The following is a 21,483-nucleotide window of genomic DNA, read 5'->3' on the forward strand; positions in this document are numbered from 1 at the left end:
CCATGGTGATTAGCTACACCCAGGTACGTGTGGCCGCTGATCTCAAAGGGAAACAATGCTATGGCTCCTCGAGTAGGAATGGACTGGAACAGGACAAACTTGTTACCATTCCACTTGTAAATGAAAGAATCGGTGTTGTGCTTACTTCCAGAGTAGTAGTTGGCAAAAGCGAGGAACGTGTGACCGTTGACGATGAAAGGCTTCAAATCGTGAGCTCCGTAAGTCTGAAGAGACTGCAGTTTAACAAAGTGACCTCCTGACCATTTGAACACAGTGGACTGAACAGAATACTTGTGTTGGGAGTTGTACTGATTTGCAAAAGCGATGAATGTGTCACCGTTTATCAAAAACGCCGCACATCCCAGGGCACGTTCAGTTGATATGTCTTGAAATCTGTTAAACTTGCCGCTGCTCCATTTGTAGATAACTGACTTTATAGAATGGGTACTTCCGTCATGGTAGTTTGCTACTGCGAGATAACTATCCCCATTTACTTTGAAATAGGTGAAGTGGCTTGCTCCGTTTGTTGATAATTTCTGAAAGTCGACAAGCAGCTTTCCATTCCACTGATAAACTGTAGAATCCACCCGGTATGTTCCATCGTAATGATTAGCGACAGCAAGAAAATGTTTATTAGCGATAGAAAAGTACTCCAGGTCAAAAGCTCCTCTTGTCTGTAGGGCCTGGTACAAAGACAATCTTCCAGTTGAGTTGTCCATCTTGTAGATCATGGAACTTGTCTTCCGTTTCCTAATGTCCCCATGATAATTGGCAAAAGCTAGAAACAAGTTTCCATCAATGGTGAAATGTTCCACATCTACCGCTCCTCGGGTTGGTAGGTCTTGAACTTTTTCAAAGAAGTGGAGTCCAATAGAGCAGTCTTCCACAAAAAAAAGGGTGAACATCTTTGTTAACAACTAATGTCAAGAAAAAAACCTAGTTAGAATCAATCGGCAAAAGAATTTACTCATGCGTTGTGGTTTTGCAATGACCAAAGATGGGCCACGGTTTCATGAACTTAAAATTCGAAAACTCTTCTTTCCAGTGAATCAATGTAAATGTAAATCGTAGGCAACAGTAGTAAATAATGCCCTTACCGGTTAAACAGCACCCTGATTTGCCCTAAAATGCAAAATAACTTGTAAGAACAAAATACAATTAAAGAACAAAGCTAACAATCTCCTAATGTGCACTCCTGGACAAAAGTCCTAGTGCAGTTATGCAGCATTCACAATTTTTTGTTTTGTTTTTTTTTCGAAATTTTTTTGCAGTTCTCCCTTTCCCCACCCTATACAATGTTGAAACTCGGAAAAAATCTGGATACACGCCGACACGCGTCGGCGTGGGATGGGGGTAGGGGTTGGGCATGTGTGAATTGAAAAAAAGGCGCACAAATAATAATAACAATAATAATGGAATTTATATAGCGCTTATACATCGCTGTTCTAAGCGCTTTACAATGTAAAAAAGGACATACGAATATCATTAATCACAAGCTTACATATAACCCTACTGTACATATTGGGAAATTTATAGCACACACATCTTAAAAAGGAAAGAAAACAAAAACAAATATGATGAAACTAAATGTCATATACCTTTCTAAAAAGAAACGTTTTCAACTTAGATTTAAAAAGATTAACATCAGAACAAGCTCGAATTTCAAAGGGGAGCTTGTTCCATAGTCGGGGGGCAGCAACGGAAAACGCTCGGTGGCCATAAGTGTTCATGTTAAAATTTGGTTCTTCAAGGCGTAAATGATCCCTTGATGACCGTAATGTCCTTGATTTATGGTAAAATTTTAAAATATTTTCAAGATAACGGGGACCGGAGCCATTCAATGTTTTAAAAGTTATTAAATTTATTTTAAAAACAATTCTCTCCTCAACAGGAAGCCAGTGAACATCTCTTAGAGTCTCGGTGATGTGATCTCGTTTTTTGAGACCGGCGATAATTCGAGCAGCCGCATTCTGAAGGGACTACACCTTAACTATGTCCCGTTTTAGGGTACCAAAAAGAAGAGAATTACAAAAGTCCAACTTCGAGCTAACAAAACTGTGAATTAGAATTTCTGTGGTACTTTTACTGATGTATTTTCTTATTTTAGAAATATTTCGTATTAGATAGAAGGCACCCTTAACTATTGTATTAACATGAGGTGAAAGTGACATTGTGTCGTCAAAAATCACGCCAAGATTGCGAGCCTCTTGAGAGGGCCTGATGTTTTCCATGCCAACAGAAATCGTGGGAGGGGGCAACGAATGACCAAAACGGGAGTGCAGAAAGAGAAATTCCGATTTATCATTGTTAAGCTTTAACTTGTTGGCAGTCATCCACAAATTGATGCCAGCAACGCAGTTCTCAAGGCGTTGTTTTGCAGCCACTAGATACTACGAAAGCTGAATTCAATAATTGTTTTATTATTCCTTCAAAATAATTCCAAGTTTAAAAACAAGCTAAAACATGCTAACCTCGGTCGATGTAAGTTCATATCGATAAAGCATCTTTATCGGGAAGTTTAGGAGATTAAGGTCTGCAAATATACTCCCAATAGCAGATGTTGTCCGTCAAGTTGTTTTCTTGCTGTTCTTGCGATGTTTTTAGACAATATTTCGAGGTGAAACGAGTGAAATGTTCCGCGACAGTTCCGCCATTTGGTTCTAACTACCAAAACAATTCAACCTCGTCCCCAGGTTTTCTCGGTCAACGGTTCAATAACCTGCAACCAGGCTGCACTTTTGACGTCATTTTGACGTCATCGGTTCAATATGACAAAATTCTTTTCAAATTTCGTCAACAGCAGCTGGTTATGGTAAATTATGCGTGTAGTTTTAACCAATCAGAAACGGGGAAATATTTTGAACGAATAATAAATAATGGTAATTGAACTGAGTGGAGTGCAGTTTGGTCTGAAATCATACGCGTGATTTCAAAATCGAACGAGCGCGCAGCGCGAGTTCGATTTGAAATCACAAGTATGATTTCAGACCAAAATTGCACGACACAAAGTTCAATTACCACTTTATTACATCCACTTTGAAATCGCAGAATTTAGTCAGTATTAATATTTTATTGATCGAGTAGCCGGTTTGTTAAAAAGCCGAAACAAAAAGGCTTTTACATCTCATTTTGTATTCGAAACAGAAATGATGCGATATAGAACAAAAATGGTGCGATTTAAAACAGAAATGATGCGATTTAGAACATGAATGACGCGATTTGGAATAGATGCGATTTAGAGCAAAAAATGGTGCGATTTAGGAATAAATCACACTGCTGAGAGCCAATCAGATTGCACGGTTAGCCAGTGATTTCAAAGTGGATGTAATAAGGATAATTATTACTAAAGGTTATAAGGAGTGAAAATCTAGGAGCTGTAAGGTAGCAATTACCTTTGTATCACACGTTCCCGGCATTCCTTTTTGTCCTTGTGATCCCTTCTCTCCTTGTGATCCTTTGTCACCACGAGATCCTTTCTCACCCTTATCAAACAAAGTATTTATAATTATAATGAACATATATTAATATTCTCGGGAATTTCAAAACCTGATCACCACTTTATCCTTTACTATAGCGATACAAGAAGAAAACTTAAAGTTACATGCGGTACTTGTTTTGTACCAGAAAGGTATCCGTAGAGAAATAAAATTCGACTTGTTTAGTTAGTTTGGTCGAGCGCCAACTCGGACATACCAACTAACAGGTCGAATGTAACATTTAGAAGCGTGAGGGACATGAAAATTGAATGAATGGTGTGCGTCGCTGTGTCTGGATAAAGCATGTGCCTTCGTTTTTGTTTTGGACACTGAAAATTAGTTGGCAGAAGAAAAAACAAATATTTGATTGAAGGTAAATCCATGTTGGAGAACTGATCAAGATTGTTAAAGTGTTCTTTCTTACAGAGAAAAAAGGTCATGAAACTGACACTTACTTTAACACCACCATTACTGTTTTTATCCATTCCTGGTTCTCCTTTCACCCCCTACAACAGAAATAATAAGGAGCACTTGGCCTGCTTACAAAGGGCCTGGGAAAATACGTCAACAGAATCCCTGGAAACATCAATATCGAGGACCTCCAAAAGATCAGCCGCATTTTAAGAAAAGTGCTCTCTACCAACGAGATAATAGCGACTCCCCCCTCCTCTCAGCCACTCCCAAGGAAACTGGTAGCTCCTCGGAGCTCTGAGCAGTAAGAACTGCTAAACAAGACGTAATAACAAACATCTTCGTCATCATCATCATCATCAACATCATCATCATCTGTCAAAATGATTTAAAAGCTTTCAAAGTATACGGAATTAGAGATTGAAATCTCTAGGATATGGGGCCTTAAAACAGAAATTGTGCCTGTAAATATTGGAGCTCTTGCACTACTAAAAACGGGCCTGGGAAAATACGTGGAAAAAATGAATATCAATAAAAATATCAATATCGAAGAACTCTCAAAGATCAGTCTTCTAAGCACAGCCCATATTTTACAGAAAGTGCTGTCTACAAATTAAATGAAAACTCCCCCCCAGCCGCTCCCAAGGAAACTGGGCGCTTCTCGGAGCCCTGGACAGTACAAACTGTGAAAGAAGAAAAACATAATAATAATAACAATAACAATAAGTAATTAAAGCAAACTGTGACAAAGGAGTGACAATGATGATGATGAAGATGATAAATAACAAATAGAGACAATCTATACTGTGGTGTGATCAAAATAAAGCTAACTGGTCTGGTCTGTATAATTTTGATCATTTTGCTTAGTCCAACCGAAAATTAAACACACAAAAGACATTTGTACACCCAATGTAATCACTGATGTTTTATGGAGAGATACAAGTGTATGGATCCAGAAACTAAAAACCTCCATTTGAAAAGCAGAACGTATATATAATACCTTAACACCTGCACTTCCATCTCTTCCTGGTTTCCCTGTTTCTCCTTTTTCTCCCTAACATAGATATTTACAAGGTGAAACCCAAACTGACAAATTAACACTATAACTTAGAAGATGACTATTACTATGAATTTTATTCATCTTTTATTTATCTTTTAAGAAACTTCAGCCTTAGTGGAGAAAAAAATGATGGTGCACGGGTGCTGCAGTTATGGGGTGGCACATTGCTTGTTGAATGTGGTAGGTGAAGAACCGCTTCATGGACTTGCTACCACTAAATAACGTTTATTTATTAACAGTAACAAAATTACTAAAAATTAAGTCAACACATAATTAATGCAATTAGTTTAAAAGTGACCAAAACTGCTCCATGCCCATATTTAAATGAACATTACTAACTTGTAGTTCTGAGTTTATCTAGATACACCTGCTTAGTGACTACGTGCATATTTTTATAACCATAGAATAGGGTAAGGAAGGTTACTCAGTGCCGTCAACTCTCCCGGATAATCTAGGAGACTCCAGATTTTGGACCGTATCTCCCGGTCTCCAGATTAGAGTATGAAATCTCCCGGATAATCGCCGAATTTTGCTATTTCTTGTAGAGTCGACTTTGCGACAATAAAATTTCAAATATTTTGCGTTGTTTGAGCTATTTTTGTACTGTTAACTTCGAACGTTTCCTTGTTAACTCCAGTATGCCATTGTAATATAAAAATTAACGAGATTGGTGGGAAGTAAACCAATCAAGTTAAACATTACAATGCCAACAACATCTTTTTCACACGTTTTGCGTCATCACAAATTCGTGGCGATCGGAGTCAACAGGTATTTTTTGCACAAATGACGTCATGCGCCCTGCGTTATGACGTCATCTATGATCCCCTTGCTTTCAATTCTCAATATTTGAAATCGTGGGGGGTTGACAGCGTTGCTTACTCTATCTTAAATCAATAAATCCCCTGTCCCCACTGCCAAGGGGCCTGGATAAAATATAATTGTTATATTTTGGATCTAGGCCCCTTGGCATTGGGGACAGGGGATTTATCAGGCTCATGCAAAAAGATATTAACTTCAATGACTGGTAAAAAAACCAGGGCTCAAAAAATATTCAGCTGGAGGTTTTGAGACAAGTTCCCCACCCTTTAAGTGCCAGGCAAGTAACTTCAAGCTCAGTTGACTAAAGAGCAAAGGAACTGACAAGTCATACTCACATAAAAATGCAATGTAATTAGCCTCTTCAGGCAAGCAAGCAATTTTCGTAAGGCAGTATATGAATGATTAGCAATAACTTGTTCCTTTTTTGTTAAGGTTTGCAACAATGAAAACATATGACTAAAATTATTTTTTCTGTCCTGTTTCCATTGTTGCAAATATATCTAGTGACAGTGCCCCTTAAGGTTATTGATTTTTTAAAAAATTATTTTATGTCTTCCTCTTCTTTCTCTGAAAAGGGAAAGCCTAAATTTTTACGTTACCTCAAGCTTCAAAATGTTAGTTTAAATACAGTAAAACTTCTTTTTGGCAACATGTTATCTTCACACTACAGAGACCGTGTCTGAGATATACAGTTCCCTGGTTTGTTTTATTCCTGAACTTTTCAAGCAAAAAGAGAAAACAATGCATTAACATTAAGAAAGGCCAACCTTTATTCCACTGCCATCTCGTCCATCACGGCCATCTTTTCCTGTGTTCAAAACAATTAACAAAATGTAATATTCAGATTACAGGGCTGATTCTCTAGCAGCAACCAGTGGCCCCTAAAGGACATCTTACCTTTATCAAAAAAGTCCTACACTTGGTACCCTGGATTTCACAGATACAGAGCATCCAGGGCTCCCTTCAATTTTTTTAGAGAACAGCCTAATGAATTGTCTAAAAGCTAGGGTAGAACACAGACAACCAGCTAAGAGGGAAGGGGAGAAGAATGTTGCAAAAATATGTTACTGCAGTAAATGACCAAAATGAGCCCCATGGCTAAGATTTATTTTGAGAATGACAGGAACATAAAATGTACATCACCATTCACTCCATCGCGTCCATCTTTTCCTGCAAACCAAAAACAACACTTAATTATACCAGTGGCCGTGGAGGCATTATTTCTTAACCTATAATCATGCTGCATTAATGTCAGTTGTAACGAGAACCCCATATAGTGGGGGTTCATTGGGTTGAGCGTATAGCTACTGCTAACCTGGAGAATGGGATAGAGCAAGAAACGATTGGCATGGTTTTCAACTGGGACATTTCCACATCTCACTCCCATCCCTCTGCCACCGAAAATATATAGCATGACATGACTAATCTGATCTAACAAGAAATTCCAAAAATCATTGTTGTTCTATGGCTATAAAATGTGACACTGGGTTAATTTTGGTGTTTGAAATACTTTTTTAACAGGGCTCAAAGTTTAAATTTGAGTTTGGGCAGCATTTGTGCTACCAGATGTAAATTTTTAGCTGCGCTGCCAAAATTTTAGGTGCACAGCTGAAAATTTTAGGAGCACAGCTTATAGTGTTGGGAGCATCTATTTCAAAAGAAAAAGTAAAAAACTTGACAATGTGAATTTGCTTCTCATTTCTTGATAATTTGAGTGTTGCCCTCACGGGCAGCCTAATAATAAAGGAAAATTGCTGCATATTAATGGATGACCCACCATGTTGTCCATCCTTTCCATCTTTGCCTATTGAAAAAATACAGAGGCAATTAATGAACGGCACAACTGAACTATTGATGAAACTACAGAACCTGCAGAGCAACTTGATTGAACTGATCTGATCCCACTAATGCAAATCCTTTAATGCCCTTTGCTGGCCTTTGGCTCAATGTGTGGTAAATTTTAACCTACTATGAAAATTTTTTTTCATTTTTGATAGCTGTTTTTTTTTTTTCAACATCAATGGATAATCGTTCTGCTGTAAATCAATTTTTACAATTATTGCAAACTCACCATCCTTACAGCAACCAGCTTGAGGTACAACTTTACAGCTTTTAGACTTTGCTGCAGATCCATTAGTCTGTTAGATTGGGAAATTTAACATACTTTCATTACCTAAGGAAGACTGCAAACTCTAGATAAACAATATATGAAAATGCTCTAGCATAAACTGAGTTGCAAATTATAAGAACAGAATTTGGAAAGACATGAGCATGGAAATGAAAGTGGTAAATTAAAAAGCAGGAAATTAAAAGGTTTAGACTGAATTATTATACCTGCCAAGTATCATGCCTAAGGAGCAATTGTTATGCCCGTGGATCAAAAAACTTTGATCTCACTCCTACTCACACCTGTGTTCTAATTTCTCACGCCTGGTAGAAAAGTTTGAGCTATTTACAGCATTAACTGGCACATTTTGAAAAATACATTAATTATCTAAAGAAAATGGAACCAAAGAGAGAAAAGAAAATTCCAAGTCACTGATCCACTTTTTCCGAATTATTTATTTTAATAGGGAAACTAAATGGGGTTGTGTTCCTCCATGTTCCCATGTTAGACGGAACCCTTCACTCCTGCGCTTTTAGATAGATAGATAGATAGATAGATAGATAGATAGATAGATAGATAGATAGATAGATAGATAGATAGATAGATAGATAGATAGATGGATAGATAGACAGAAAGATAGATAGATAGATAGTTAGCTATATAGATTTGATAAAAAAATTACAATACATGCACTTTGATCTTCCCAAAAGCTGTGAATTACAATAATCACAATAATGTGATAAAAATCTACAAATATACATCCATTCAATATTTATCAACATATTATAGCGAAATTCATTGCATCGTGCCGTGCATTTTGCATATTTTAGGTTTTTCTGTTCCATCAATCATCCTAGCAGACCTCTTAGGAAACACATGTTTACTTGCACGAGTTCAAAAAGCCATGGTTTGTGACTCGTGATTGGTGAATTTTGATCCGTTTTGTTTGTTTCGCATTTCAAGGTTCATTGCTTTGTGATCATCCTTTTTCGGGCAATAATCGACCAGTTTAGTTTGCTTTGCAGATTTTTAGACCTTTCTCATTCTTGTTACTTGCAAGAATAAAGCAACATCTGCCTCCTTCCTTCAACAATAAATCCACTCACCATCGCAATTTCCTTCACTATTCTTGAGCAGTCTAGAGTCATTCTCAGCCAAGCTTGGCACGCACATTAATTACATTGTGATTTGCATTAACCCCGCCTTCACTAAAATGATTGACGGAACAGAAAAACCCCAAATCCCCTCTAAGTTTGCAAAACGCGCCGCGCAATACAATGAATTTCACTGTATCTACCTATAAATAAACGTTATAAGAGTGTTCAAATAGTAGTGATATTATAAGAGTGTTCAAGTACTGTAGCAGTGAAAACCTAACCTTCGATAATGTCAAATTGATCAGTTTTATTGACAGAAAAAGGAACATAATTTGTAAAAAACTTCACAATAAAACAGTTCTTTTTTTTAAGGCCAATGCAGAATATTTAAACTCACTTAAGGTCCAATAATATGCTTAGACCTGTTTCAAACGTCGTGCTACTGCCATGCTAAGCTGGCTCAACTGTAGCTCGACTGCAGCACGACATTAGCACGACTTGGTTTCAGACGTCGAATTTACAGCGGTGATCATATTGGCGTGAACACCTAAAATATGTCTAGAATGTTTATTGTGATGAAACCAATCACAGACGAGATCATCACACCACAGAAACCAGAGGCAACGAACGGTTTCCTATCTGTCATGGAACAAATTATTTTCATTTTGTTATAAAATTAAGACTTTTATTACAAGTAAACAATTGCTTTTCCTTCCTATTTGTTTACAGTATTTGCTATAATAGCGAAGAATACAGGTTTGAGCAATTTTGAAATAAATTACAAAGCCGATGTGCCGTGCCTACGCAGGCGACGGTTTGGCGCGCAAGTTTTCAAACTTTTTGTAATGATCGAAATCGGTAGTTACGCCTGATCGTAGGTAGTAGATAGTAGTTCGAAGATTCAATCGTTAGTCCACACAAATCGAATCCCCTTGTTCTACAAAAAAATATTAGCAAGGATTGTGCTATCAGAAAAGAAAACATCACGATTGCTCATTTTTTATTGTCTTCATGTGATATGTCATTACATTGAAAGCTGGTCGCATTGGCTTCTAAAACTTTCCTTTCTAAAATCGAACAATGTACTGGATGCGGTGCTCGACACTGATCTTGGGAAACAGCAGTGTTTTAAATTCCTAATAAGGCATGCAGTTTGTATCCTTAAACAAAACGAAAATAATTTGTTCCATGACCAATCGGAAACCGTTCGTTGCCTTTGGTTTCTGTGGTGTGAAGATCTCACCTGTGATTGGTTGCAACACCATAAACATTCCAGACATATTTTAGGAGTTCACGCCAGTATAATCACCGCTGTAATTCACAGAATGACAGTCAAATAGAATGGCTGATGCCAAAAAAAAAACACAAAAATACAGAAACGGTTTAGCAAACTTTTAAATATATTCTAATGTATTTCATAATTCATGAATTGAGTTAGGCATGGGGGTAGCACGATGTTTGAAACCAAGTCGAGCTACTGCTGTGTAGCATGGCAAGGCTTGCCGTGCTACACGGCACTAGCACTACTTGGTTTCACGTCGCTAAAGTCCGTGCTAAAGTCGAATTTAATTCGATCAATTGAGTTCGGCACGGCAGTAGCACGACGTTTGAAACAGGCCTTAGTTGCTACAGTAAGTACTAAGCAATTAGCTAACAAGCGACACGAAAGTACGTAGTGTAAGTTTTAAGCTTTTATAAGCTTACCAGTGTAAAATTAACTCTTTACTACAGTCATTTTGAAGCAAAAAACTGCATTTTTGACCAAATCCTCCTTATTGGAGCAGTTTTTGGCTAGCTAGCATGGGAATGGCTAAAAAAGACATTTTTGAGGCTCAAAGTATATTTTTTTGCTAATTGATTACAATTAAGCAGCTTTTTTGTTAGACTACGAGTAGTCCCTATTGTAGTCATTGTAGAGTAGAATTGACCGATGCATTAACACTGTTAGGATTGGTCACAATGTGCTAAAATGAAGTCCCTGTGGAAAGATTTATCCTTGCTGATTTTGCTGTTTACCATCTTAAGAGCTTAAATGGATAGCTGAATGGATCCATGAAGGAAAATGTTCATGATTCAAAAATTAGGACCAAAAAGAACAACAGTCGTCAAAGAGTTAAACTCACCTGAGCTCATCTTTTTGATCTCACCATTTTTTGTAAAGAGTAACGTAACAGCAATTTAAACAATCAATCTCCTTAATCAAGCTTCTCTGATTGACGCTCTGCTTCCCGAGCATTATTTCAGGAGTCGAACAGAGTCGAACACGGTAGATTTGGATCAACTTTTAAAATAGTCCTGAGATCTTTAGGGAAAACATTTTTGCCCAGTTGGCAAATATTCCACAGGCGTTTGTTTATTAAGAGGTGACTGGTAACGAGAGAGCGATGTTCACGCGTAAGTTCACACGCGCGTGCTGTTGGCGCGTGCTGTTCGCGCGAATTTCTCGAACCCAACAGTTTTCAGACTTTCCCCTTACCAATCAAACACTGTAATTTTACCCCCTTTTTTCAACCCTGGGTTTTCGTGCATGGAGTGCAACTACTTTGTTTTCTTTCCTTTAATATTCTCATGAAAACTGAAGATGGCCCATGTGCTAGCCGAAATGTGTAAAATTATATAAAGCCTTGAATGCTGTATCCGACGCCATATCTACGGTGCATATCCCTTCAATTTCTGCATGTGAAATCAATGATAAATTAAAGTTGTGTCTCTCATAGCTGAGTTTCTAGTTTGCAACCAAGATATTGAACGGATTATGAATGTGAAAGAACCTGAAAACGCAAAAAACAGCGTTGTCCGGGGTCTAGAAAGCTAAGAAAACCGCACCTGAACAGTTCCCTTGCCAATATAGATACTCGGAACTAATAAAGTTACCTGATTTGAAGAATTGTTCTGCGAAGTTCCAAAGGAAGCGGCCAAGAAAATGGCCAAAGTCATCAAGAAGAACAGACGAAACATTTTCTGTATTTCTTAGTGGAACTGACCGTAGTTCACAAATGGAGCAGTGTATGAATGTAAGCTTAGAATTCCGGAGTTGTGATCTCTCTCATGAATACAAAACGCGAAAATATACGAGATGGAAGGCCTATTGTTTTAATGGTTTCGTTCATGACAGATAAGACAAAGCTGATCTTGGCATTGATGACTGATAGTGTAAAGTCTAAACTGTTTGGGACCCAAAACGAACCGCCCAGAGTGGGCTTCATGTGTGCACCTTCCCCCACCCCACTTATCACCCCACATGCCTTTACTCAGTTGCTACAGTGCAAATATGGCAAAAAATATAAAATCAACTAAATAACTAAGTTGTAACTAACAAAAAAAATTATTAAAAAAATCTGTTAAGGTTCAGTAACTTACGCCTATAACAACAATGGCTGACGAGTCGTTTTGATTACAATGACGTCTTGTGATTGGACATTTTAGATTGAGTTTATCACTTTTTGGCGAATTTCAGTCCTGTAAGCTAGTATTCCTTTCAGTGAGTTCAGTCATTATTCTAATGTCCTTTACTCGCTCCCAAAGAACACTTTAGACCTAATCAACAATTTACTCATAGGATTTGTATGAAAAAAAACTGTTGAACATCAGTCGTTAAAACCAGGTTGCTATGATTTTATTTAGCCTGCTTTCCATATGATCACTACCATCGCTGTGATCGCTGCGATCGCTGAGCAAAACAAAGTTCATCGATCGTGTCGATCACTGAGTGATCATATGGAAACCACTTTCTAGCGATCGCAGCGATCGCAGCGACAACGATCGCCGAGATAGAACAGTTTTCCTATCTCAGCGATCGTTGTCGCTGCGATCGCTGGAAAGTGGTTTCCACATGATCGCTATCATTGCTGCGCTCGCTGAACTTTTATTTTTCTCAGCGATCACAGCGATGGTAGCGATCATATGGAAACCAGGCTTTAGAGGAGCCGGAGAAATTACATAATTATCCGCATTTTGCAGCCCCCTTAAGCCTGATTTCTATATGATCGCTACGATCGCTGAGATCGCTGCGATCGCTGGAAAGTGTTTTCCATATGATCGCTATGATCGCTGCAATCACTAAACTTTTTTTTTTCTCAGCGACCACAGCGATCATAACGATCATATGGAAACCAGGCTTTACAGATGACGTTTCTTTAGCTTGTTGTTAATCCTTGATAAATGAATGATTTATAGATTCCGTCCTAGCCTAAAAGTTTGAACAAAATTTCGCCAAAATTTACATCAATCCTATTTTGTTTGTCTATTTTTTTTCTCATCCAATCAATTTAAGCTCAGACAAAAGGCACTCAAAAATTATTTATACAAGAGAATTCTGAAGACTGCCAATTATACTCAGCCAAAACAGAATACTGCGTTCATCAAACCTAACAGGCGTCGAAACACCCAAAGTAAGGCTTTTTAGATCAACGAGTACTGAACGAAGGCGAAATTAGCGAGTATAAGCAACGGCGTTTTTAAGCGATGCCGTTTAACCGAAAACTAGTTTTCACCGAGTCCTTTTCTCTTGAATTATGCCTTGGCACTACCAAATTTCTATTGTCAAGTATCTTAAGTATTACAGCGCCGATTTGCCCGAAAATTTGGTCAAAATCATATATGGCCCAAGAAAGCAAAAAGTCCACTTCCAGTTGACGTACGACACTCAAAGACGTCGTTGCTTAAACTTGCAGTTACTTGAAGATGGACGTAAAGGCTAGTATCTCATTATACTATATAATGACTCCCATGGCAAACGAGATACCGGAACACGAACTTAACGAGTGGTTGAAAACATTATTTTTCGCTCTCGATCGAACGTGTCTGGTAGGACCAACTATCAACTTACTAACGAGAGCGCTACGTTTCCAGTTCTGCACCCCCGTATATCGACTTGACCGAAACAGAACTCTCTCTGAGAGAGTGCTTATGTAAAGGGATGTTGAAGAATCGTAAAGGAAAATAATATTTTCCGGTTTGTTCTTATGTTGTTGTTTCTTTTGTTTTTAAGTTACAGTGAATAATTTCTATAAGGCTTTCTATAAGTATCTTTGTCTGTGTGTACACGGCGGTGTGATACAAAAGTAAAGATGGATGGCTTGTTTGTTCTGGTTAACGATAATAATATTGAAAAGAGTTTGCACAGGAAACAATATCGCATGCAAATTGGCGGATTGAAATTTTCCACTCGCCCTGATAATACTCATGCAAAATTTAAAACAATCTTGTCTTCTTTTCCCAACCTTTTAGCATGCTCTTTTCTTATACAACACCAGCAGTTGCAGCCGGCTGGCATTAACTAGACACTGAGTTATTATAATCAACCTAATAATTTTGTAATTCTCATAGTATTTAAACGTGGTTCTTGGAAACATTTTAACCTTACCATGTAGGAAAGCGATACTTTCCAAAGGTTAGTAAAGCGTGTCTCTTTCGGTACAAATGAATTTTGATTGCTGTTGAGACTGGAAGAGTATTAGGCTATCATTATTGAGGGTTCCGATCAGGGAGTTCCGAGTATAAGCAAGGGGACGTAAATTAAAATTACTAAAAACCGCATTGGTTTGTTAATTTTTATTAGGGCAAGAAACAATTTAGCTATCAGGACATTCTCGACCAAGTAGGTACCTACTTAAGAGACTTAATGTCACGAACAAGAATTTTAAAGAAAACATCAACTGCCAAACAGTTCTTAAAACGGTTCAAGTATCGCCTTATTTGTCTGGATCGTAAGATTCGTTGTCAAAATACTGATGCGTTCAGGCAATCGATCATGGCGGACACTCAAGTCAGATTTGAATAAACAAATTTCTCTTTCAAGACTTTGACGATTATTCCGCGAGATTTAATCTTTTCAGTCTAACTATCTTCCGAAGATTTAATAATTCATTCAGTCTTCGACCATGATGAAAAAATAAGAAGCTTCCAGTGAAAGCGTCAGTAAAAATGAATTTGCGTTCTTTCATGGCCAACTTAATTTTACCTCGTGAAAAGTAGTCCACTTTGTCAAATGTAGGTAAATTTTCGTGGAGTTGAATTCCAGGCTCGAAAAGTCGCATTAGGAGTTTTTACGTCGGTTGTCTGACAATCGTAGTCGTGCAGTGCGCGTCAAAGAAAAGTACCAAAATAAAATGTCGGGGGCACATGCATAGCTGTTGCTTTTATGACCATGAAAGCAGATGTTTTTTAACATTCTCAATGTGATAGCTGCTCCCGATGACTGCTGCTTTGAAAACTGAGAAAAAACTATTCAGTTAGTTGCTTACCATATAAAACGACAGTTATCGAAAACGCACTACTTTGCTCGTGCCAAAGCTCTTGGCTCTCTGGCAAGCAACCATCTGATAGAAAATGCCCAATGCTCAAACTGATCGCTATTTCGGGAGCACACTGCAGATGACAATAAATCAATTTACCATGGCGTAAGAAGGATTTTTGTTTCAAAAAAAGCGGATTAGTACAAAGATTGATCACCTGTCTGTTGGTGTTTGTCTTCCTGTTTGCTTACGAAAAACAAAGCCATGTGTTAGCTTGTTAAATACCAGTTGAGTGAAATCTTGGATCACTGGCATCTTGTACATAACGGAGATTTTAAAATTTTGGCTAGAAAGGCGAAGAAACTCAGCAACGTCGTCTGTTTTGACGTACAAAACCGTCTTTTTTCAATAAGAGCAAGTAAAAAACTGTACATCAAAAGATGAATTTCATACCGAAGGCTATTCGGCCTCGCTTTGAAAAGAGCGCCCAGGCCAACTCGGAAATGATCACACATGATATTTTTATTCAACTTGAGTGGAGCTGCGCCGTTAAACATCGAGTAAAGAAGTGAAGTTGAGCTCTCGGGCCTGATAGATTGTTAATAGGATCGACTCAAAATACGTTTGACGATGTGTGCAAATCTGATGTTTGAGATCGAGGACAAAAGCCAAATTGTATTTATTACACTCTTAGCTTTGTTTGGTCTGAAAGAACCCTCGCTTCAGGCCGATAGTGTCTAGTCACTAAATTTACATCTGCATGGAGGGAAAAGAAGACGTTCAACGTGAAAGAGACTTGTACCGACTTCGTTTCTTTCAATGGCTTCTTACGAAAAAAGTTTCGACCCTTGAAATTATTTTTATTGTCTCAGCATTTCCTTAATCTCCTCCCCCTTTTCGTCTATGAATGGTACTTTTCTCCTTTATGATGTTAGGAAAAAAATTAGACAAGCTGGTAGTAAAAAAGCTATGTCTATTATTGTGGGTTAGAACACTGTTGTAACCAACTATTCTGCTGAAATATTAACAGACAATGTTATATACAAACATATTTATTACTTACAACTAAACGAAGTACATGCGAGGACGTGTGGGTTGTCCAAGTGACACCCGCCCCATAAACAACAAATTCAAATTGTAACTTAACCTAAATTGTAACTTAACCTATTGATTCACGATTAATTTTAAAAAACTAAGTACATGCGGGACAATCTGTGAACGCGTAAATACCAATTCTATCCTAACCTAGCATTACAATGATTATTTACTTATCTAGAGCGTTTAGGTCCATTGAGATGGGCACATTGACGAAGAAGCTGTTCCGCATTTTTTCTTTGGCTACTGTAATCATCCCAAAGATTAAATACTTGGGCTTGAACTGACCTGTATTTCTTGCGCTGAATCCTGGTCAGTTTTTTTTCCGAGACTAAACGGATTCTCAGGGCTGTCAGCCGGGCCTCTTGGTGCAGAAGGTCGATGAGGAGGTAGAATGGCATATTCCATCTACCTGAAGCACGCCTGTGTAGGCCGTTATGCCAGCCTTCGATGTCGTTGTTGCTCCTGGTGGCCATCATGAAGACGCTCCAGCTTGATGGAGGCCAGATGCTGCTGCGGATCCACGTTTCGGCGACGTAGTTTACGAACTGTTTCAGTGGGGCGGTGGTGGCTTTCAGACTTAGCTGCTCAAACATAGGTGGGATTTGATCTTCTGGAAGGAATGGTAGCGCCATGAATTTCCGGAGATAAAGGTAGGTGCCTTGGTCGTTGCTGTATTGATGCTGGAGCCCCAATTTTCGGCAAGAGAGTTTTCGGATGAAGATGAAGAGATGGTTCTCGTATGGTGATCAATGATCGAATGATTCTATTGAATTAGTCTTTCATTTACTTATACATACGAGCAGTTGTTTGATTAATTCATTAGGATCACATTAAATTCATCTTAACCGTGATTTGTTATTTTCTTTCATTCACTAAATAGGTGATAACTGAAGATAATTATTTACATTACAATAACACGCGCGCGTGTTTTCTGAGAGGTAAACTTTGTTTTGTCTAACTGTTCATACCCTGCTCACGTTGGAACATTTGTTTTTATGTAACTTAAAGTTGTTGATGGAAATAAAACGAAATTTCGGCAAACCGGAACGCACCAAACCGCGCGTGGACGTGTAAAGACGATCCATCCCAAATGCACAAATATCAATCTCATATTCAAGTACGCTTGTATTACAAAACACGCATAATAAACTAGAACCTAGTCTACGCGCTGAGATCATGTCACGTGTAAAGACGATCCATCCCAAATCAAGCAAGTACGCTTGTATGACAAAAACGCATAATATACTATAACCTAGTCTTCGCACTGAGATCATGTCACGACGGGTAAGCTTGAGTTTTATCACAACAGGTAAGCTTCAGTCTTATTTATCTTAACTTCAGTGAAACAACTCAGATCATGTAGGCGAATCGACGTCAGTGTAGGCGAATCGACTTGTAGGCGAAACGACTTGTAGGCGAAACGACCGGTTTCCGTTTGTTTATATCTCTGTTTGGCTTTGGTATTGACACGTTCGCCAGCCATACGTAAGCTCCACTTTTGAAGGTAGATAGGACCAAAACCAGGATGTTGTGTGATACACCTTAAGGCCGTTTCGAGTTGAATATCTTCAAGAACACTTTCGCTACACATGGCTTCTTTGCAACCAACTACAGCTCCTGGCAGCAGTAGCACTCGCTCAAATTCTGAAGGACAACACGGCTGCAGTTTCCACAGGAACACCTGTAACAATCAAGGTAGCTAGAATCATACAAAAATAACACTTTTTGTAGCGACAGCTAACCACTCTCATCATACATTACAGCAATCACGCCGCCAAACAAGCAAGTACTCGATTATTTACATAAGCTTTTACTTCGATCTTCACACGATCATACTACAAATTTGCCGACACTCACCAAGAATCCACATGAACTCATTCTTCAAGTCTTCCCCGTAGTTCTTGCTCTAGCTTATTTGTTTCATCAACTTCTTCTTCGTACTTTTTTAGCTATTCTTCATCAGCCAAGGGTTGATCGAGATATGCAATGTCATTTTCCAGGCTTTCACATGAAACTTGCGACTCGCGATCACTTAGTTCATCTTCCACTTCGGCCAAATTTGCCTCAGAATCTTCTGAATTAAAACTTCTCTCAGAACTTGAATCACTTAAAGACATATTCCGTTGAATTTTGGTCGTTTTAGTATCCCGCTCGCTTAAAATCAGTTAAAATGATTTTCCCTTTATCGTTTCTCGGTCATTTACTCATGAGTCCGCGGCAGATGTCCTCCTTCGATGACGTCACAACAACATTCGTACCCAGCTCCCACGAACCTCGGTAATGGTACACAAGAGACCTAACTTTAAACAGCTATGGAAACGCGAGGATTTTGTCAATCACGATAATTTTTTCGCAAAAGTAATCAGAAAAATAAGGAGATTTCATTTAGCGAAAAACATTTTTGGGGGTTAGTTGCACTTTAAAGGTTTTAATGACCCTACCAAATCTTTTCTAATTGACAAGCTGTTGACAGCTTTGAGCCGTCAACAGCCGTCGGACATTCGTCTGCCAATTACACGGCCCATATTGCACCAGCTGATTCGCTCTCTTACTTTTTCTAACTCTTCGGCATTTCAACGTTCTCTTTTTTCGACGATGTTTCTTGTCGCGTTTTACGGTCTTTTTCGCATAGGTGAGCTGGCGTCCAAGAGCACACGATTTGCGCGTTCTGTCGTTCAGTACAGTAATCTAACATTCTTATTTCGTCAAGGCCAAGTGCAGGGGGCAAAGATTACTATTACCGAGTATAAGCATAACGCTAGTCGCAGACCTTTTGACATTTTACTTGCCAAGGATGTCTCTTCCACTTTTTGCCCTGTTACAGCCCTATATCAGTATTGTAATATCAGGGGAACTCGTCCAGGGCCACTTTTTTGTCACGCTGATCAGACCGCCATCTCTGTTCACCAATTCAATGTCGCACTTCAGCAGTGCTTATCTTACTGTGGTCTGGACAGTAGTCGGTACAAGACTCATAGCTTTCGCATTGGCGGCGCGTGCCATGCCGCTGAACAAGGTTATTCTGACGCGCAAATTCGTGCTCTTGGTCGCTGGAAATCCGACGCATTTAAAGTTTATTTGAGGTCGGAAGTTCTTCACGCTAATTAATTGATTTGCCAACGTGTCGAAAGTAGGTCAGACAATGGGGCTGCTACTTGGTGGGCTTAGACAACCATTTTTAACTGACCTTTGAGTTGTTAGTTCCTAATCTTATTCATTCTGCTTTTAGGCCGGCTGAATGGGTCAGTCATTGGGCTGCTATTTGGCTGGCATTAGTTCTCGTTTCGTATGACTTAGTTCGTTCTGTTATTATGCCTTTTTGGTAGGTCAGTCATTGGGCTGCTACTTGGTTGGCATTATTTCTCGTTTCCCTTGTCTTAATGTTAGGCGGTTTTTTAGTACTTTTGTTCTTATGCTGGTTGCGTAGGTCAGTCATTGGGCTGCTACTTGGTTGACAATTTTTAAGTCCGAATTTTCCTATCGATTATCATCTCTCTACTTTGTACCAGACGTTCAATTTCACGGTTCAGACAAGGGCTGCCGTTTCGTTGACGTCACGTTTAGTATTGACAAATTTTTATTTTCTTCTTCTTCTTCATAGTTTTAAAAGTGTCCAACAATTTTTCGCTTTCCAGCTTTCACGCGAGCTTTGCTTCTTTTTGTGGGGCTTCAGCCACAGTTGTGTGGCTTGTGGCGGATTTTTGTCGCCCCATTTTTTATTCAGTAGGTTAATCGGTTTACATATATCGATGTGTTGTGATTATGTTAGCTTTGATTTCATTAAACCTGCCACAACCGTGGCCAGATTTATCCAACACAGTTGTTTGTTTATATTTTAATTCTGTTCCTTTTCGGAAAGTACGTGACCGGAAATGCAAGCAGAGCTCGTGCAGAGTTGGGCCTTGTTCAGAACACATGCCTTGATATAAAGTCTGTTTTCGTTGGACTCGGTCGACGTCTTGCCGACGTCGCTCAAAAAAGCCGACCTTTGGGCAATTCTGCTCTATATATTGTATCCAAACAAAATGACTCTTCTAAATAAGGTAAGTGCATTTAGAGATGTCATATGATCATATAGACTGTATGCTGGAATCCCGAGGGAGGTTCTCCCTTATATGGCCTATACGGGGACCTGCCGCTGGACAGCGTATGGTTTTCGTCCTCGGTGTCCTAAACAGGGTATATAATTTCGCACGAGTCTGTCCTAAACAGTGTGTATGATTTGTGCTAGTCTGTTCTAATTATAAACAGGGTGTTTCATGCACGATCGAGTAATAAAATTGAAGGTGTTGTCCTAAACAGGGTACTAAAATTAAGGATGTCTTCCTAAACTAGGTAAGTATTTTAGGAATTTTTTTGTCGTAAACTGAGTCAGGGTTTCAAACCCTCAGCGGCTCACCTATACCCAAATATTGGTCGAGTAACCCCCCCCCCCCCCCCGGACTGGAATTTGGCATGTGATCAACGTTAAATAGAATGTTTCAAGTATATCTGTCGTTTACACCGCTGGCGTGGCGGGCCGTGTATATATAACGCTATTTTTAACCACTGGAATGTCGCGATTTTTTGCAAAATTAGGGTTGAACTCGAGGTTATGCGGGCTACTTAAAATCGTTTGCCCAGAGATTTGTTTCGATTTTCCGATAGATTGGGACCTAGTAATACCGTAGAGAGTCAATTTGCGAAATTCTAAGTTATGGCGCAATGTAAAAATTTGCATTATTTTATCCCTATAATTTTGAACTGTAGAAATTGTCAATAGAGCCACAAAATTATTACTACTACTACTACTACTACTACTACTAATAATAATAATAATAATAATAATAATAATAATAATAAGTAAACAAAGCTATTAAACTGTAACAAAATAGTGACAATGATGATGATGAAGATAACAGATAAGAATTAAAGATAATAAAAAGTACGAAAAAGAAAACATTACTGTCGACTCTCCCTTAACGGACACCTGTATAAGACGGACACCTCTGTAAAACTGACATCTAGAGTTGGTACCTGCCTTTCTTAGCTCCCTCTATTTGACTCTCTATAAGACGGACATCTCTCTAAGACGGACAGCTAGTGCTGGTCCCAAAGGTGTCCGTCTTAGAGAGAGTTGACTGTATGATGAGAAGATGGAATCATAATGTCATATTATTTCGGGGCATTTCCCGTTTCT

General features: G+C 38.7%; 2 protein-coding genes across 3 annotated transcripts in view; one reads left to right on the forward strand and one right to left on the reverse strand.

Annotated features, from left to right (window-relative positions):
- LOC140933374 (uncharacterized) overlaps positions 1 to 11,958 on the reverse strand; it is a 223,496-nt gene extending 211,538 nt beyond the window's left edge. Inside the window, exons 1-7 of one of the 2 annotated variants that reach the window (XM_073382918.1) lie at positions 11,845 to 11,958; positions 7,838 to 7,904; positions 7,544 to 7,570; positions 6,910 to 6,936; positions 6,534 to 6,574; positions 4,888 to 4,941; positions 3,932 to 3,982 (exon numbers count right to left, since the gene is read on the reverse strand). In XM_073382918.1, coding sequence (XP_073239019.1) covers positions 3,932 to 3,982; positions 4,888 to 4,941; positions 6,534 to 6,574; positions 6,910 to 6,936; positions 7,544 to 7,570; positions 7,838 to 7,904; positions 11,845 to 11,928 — 351 coding nt within the window. In that variant the 5' untranslated portion in view covers positions 11,929 to 11,958. Of the gene's footprint in view, positions 1 to 3,931; positions 3,983 to 4,887; positions 4,942 to 6,533; positions 6,575 to 6,896; positions 6,937 to 7,543; positions 7,571 to 7,837; positions 7,905 to 11,093; positions 11,255 to 11,844 lie in introns of those variants that run through there. The other variant, XR_012165043.1, reaches the window with a different exon arrangement.
- LOC140933381 (polycomb group RING finger protein 3-like) overlaps positions 1 to 21,483 on the forward strand; it is a 136,269-nt gene that overhangs the window by 14,487 nt on the left and 100,299 nt on the right. The gene's annotated exons all lie outside the window — the stretch shown is intronic.

This window comes from Porites lutea, chromosome 4 (assembly GCF_958299795.1).
Source record: "Porites lutea chromosome 4, jaPorLute2.1, whole genome shotgun sequence".
Lineage (NCBI taxonomy): Eukaryota > Metazoa > Cnidaria > Anthozoa > Scleractinia > Poritidae > Porites > Porites lutea.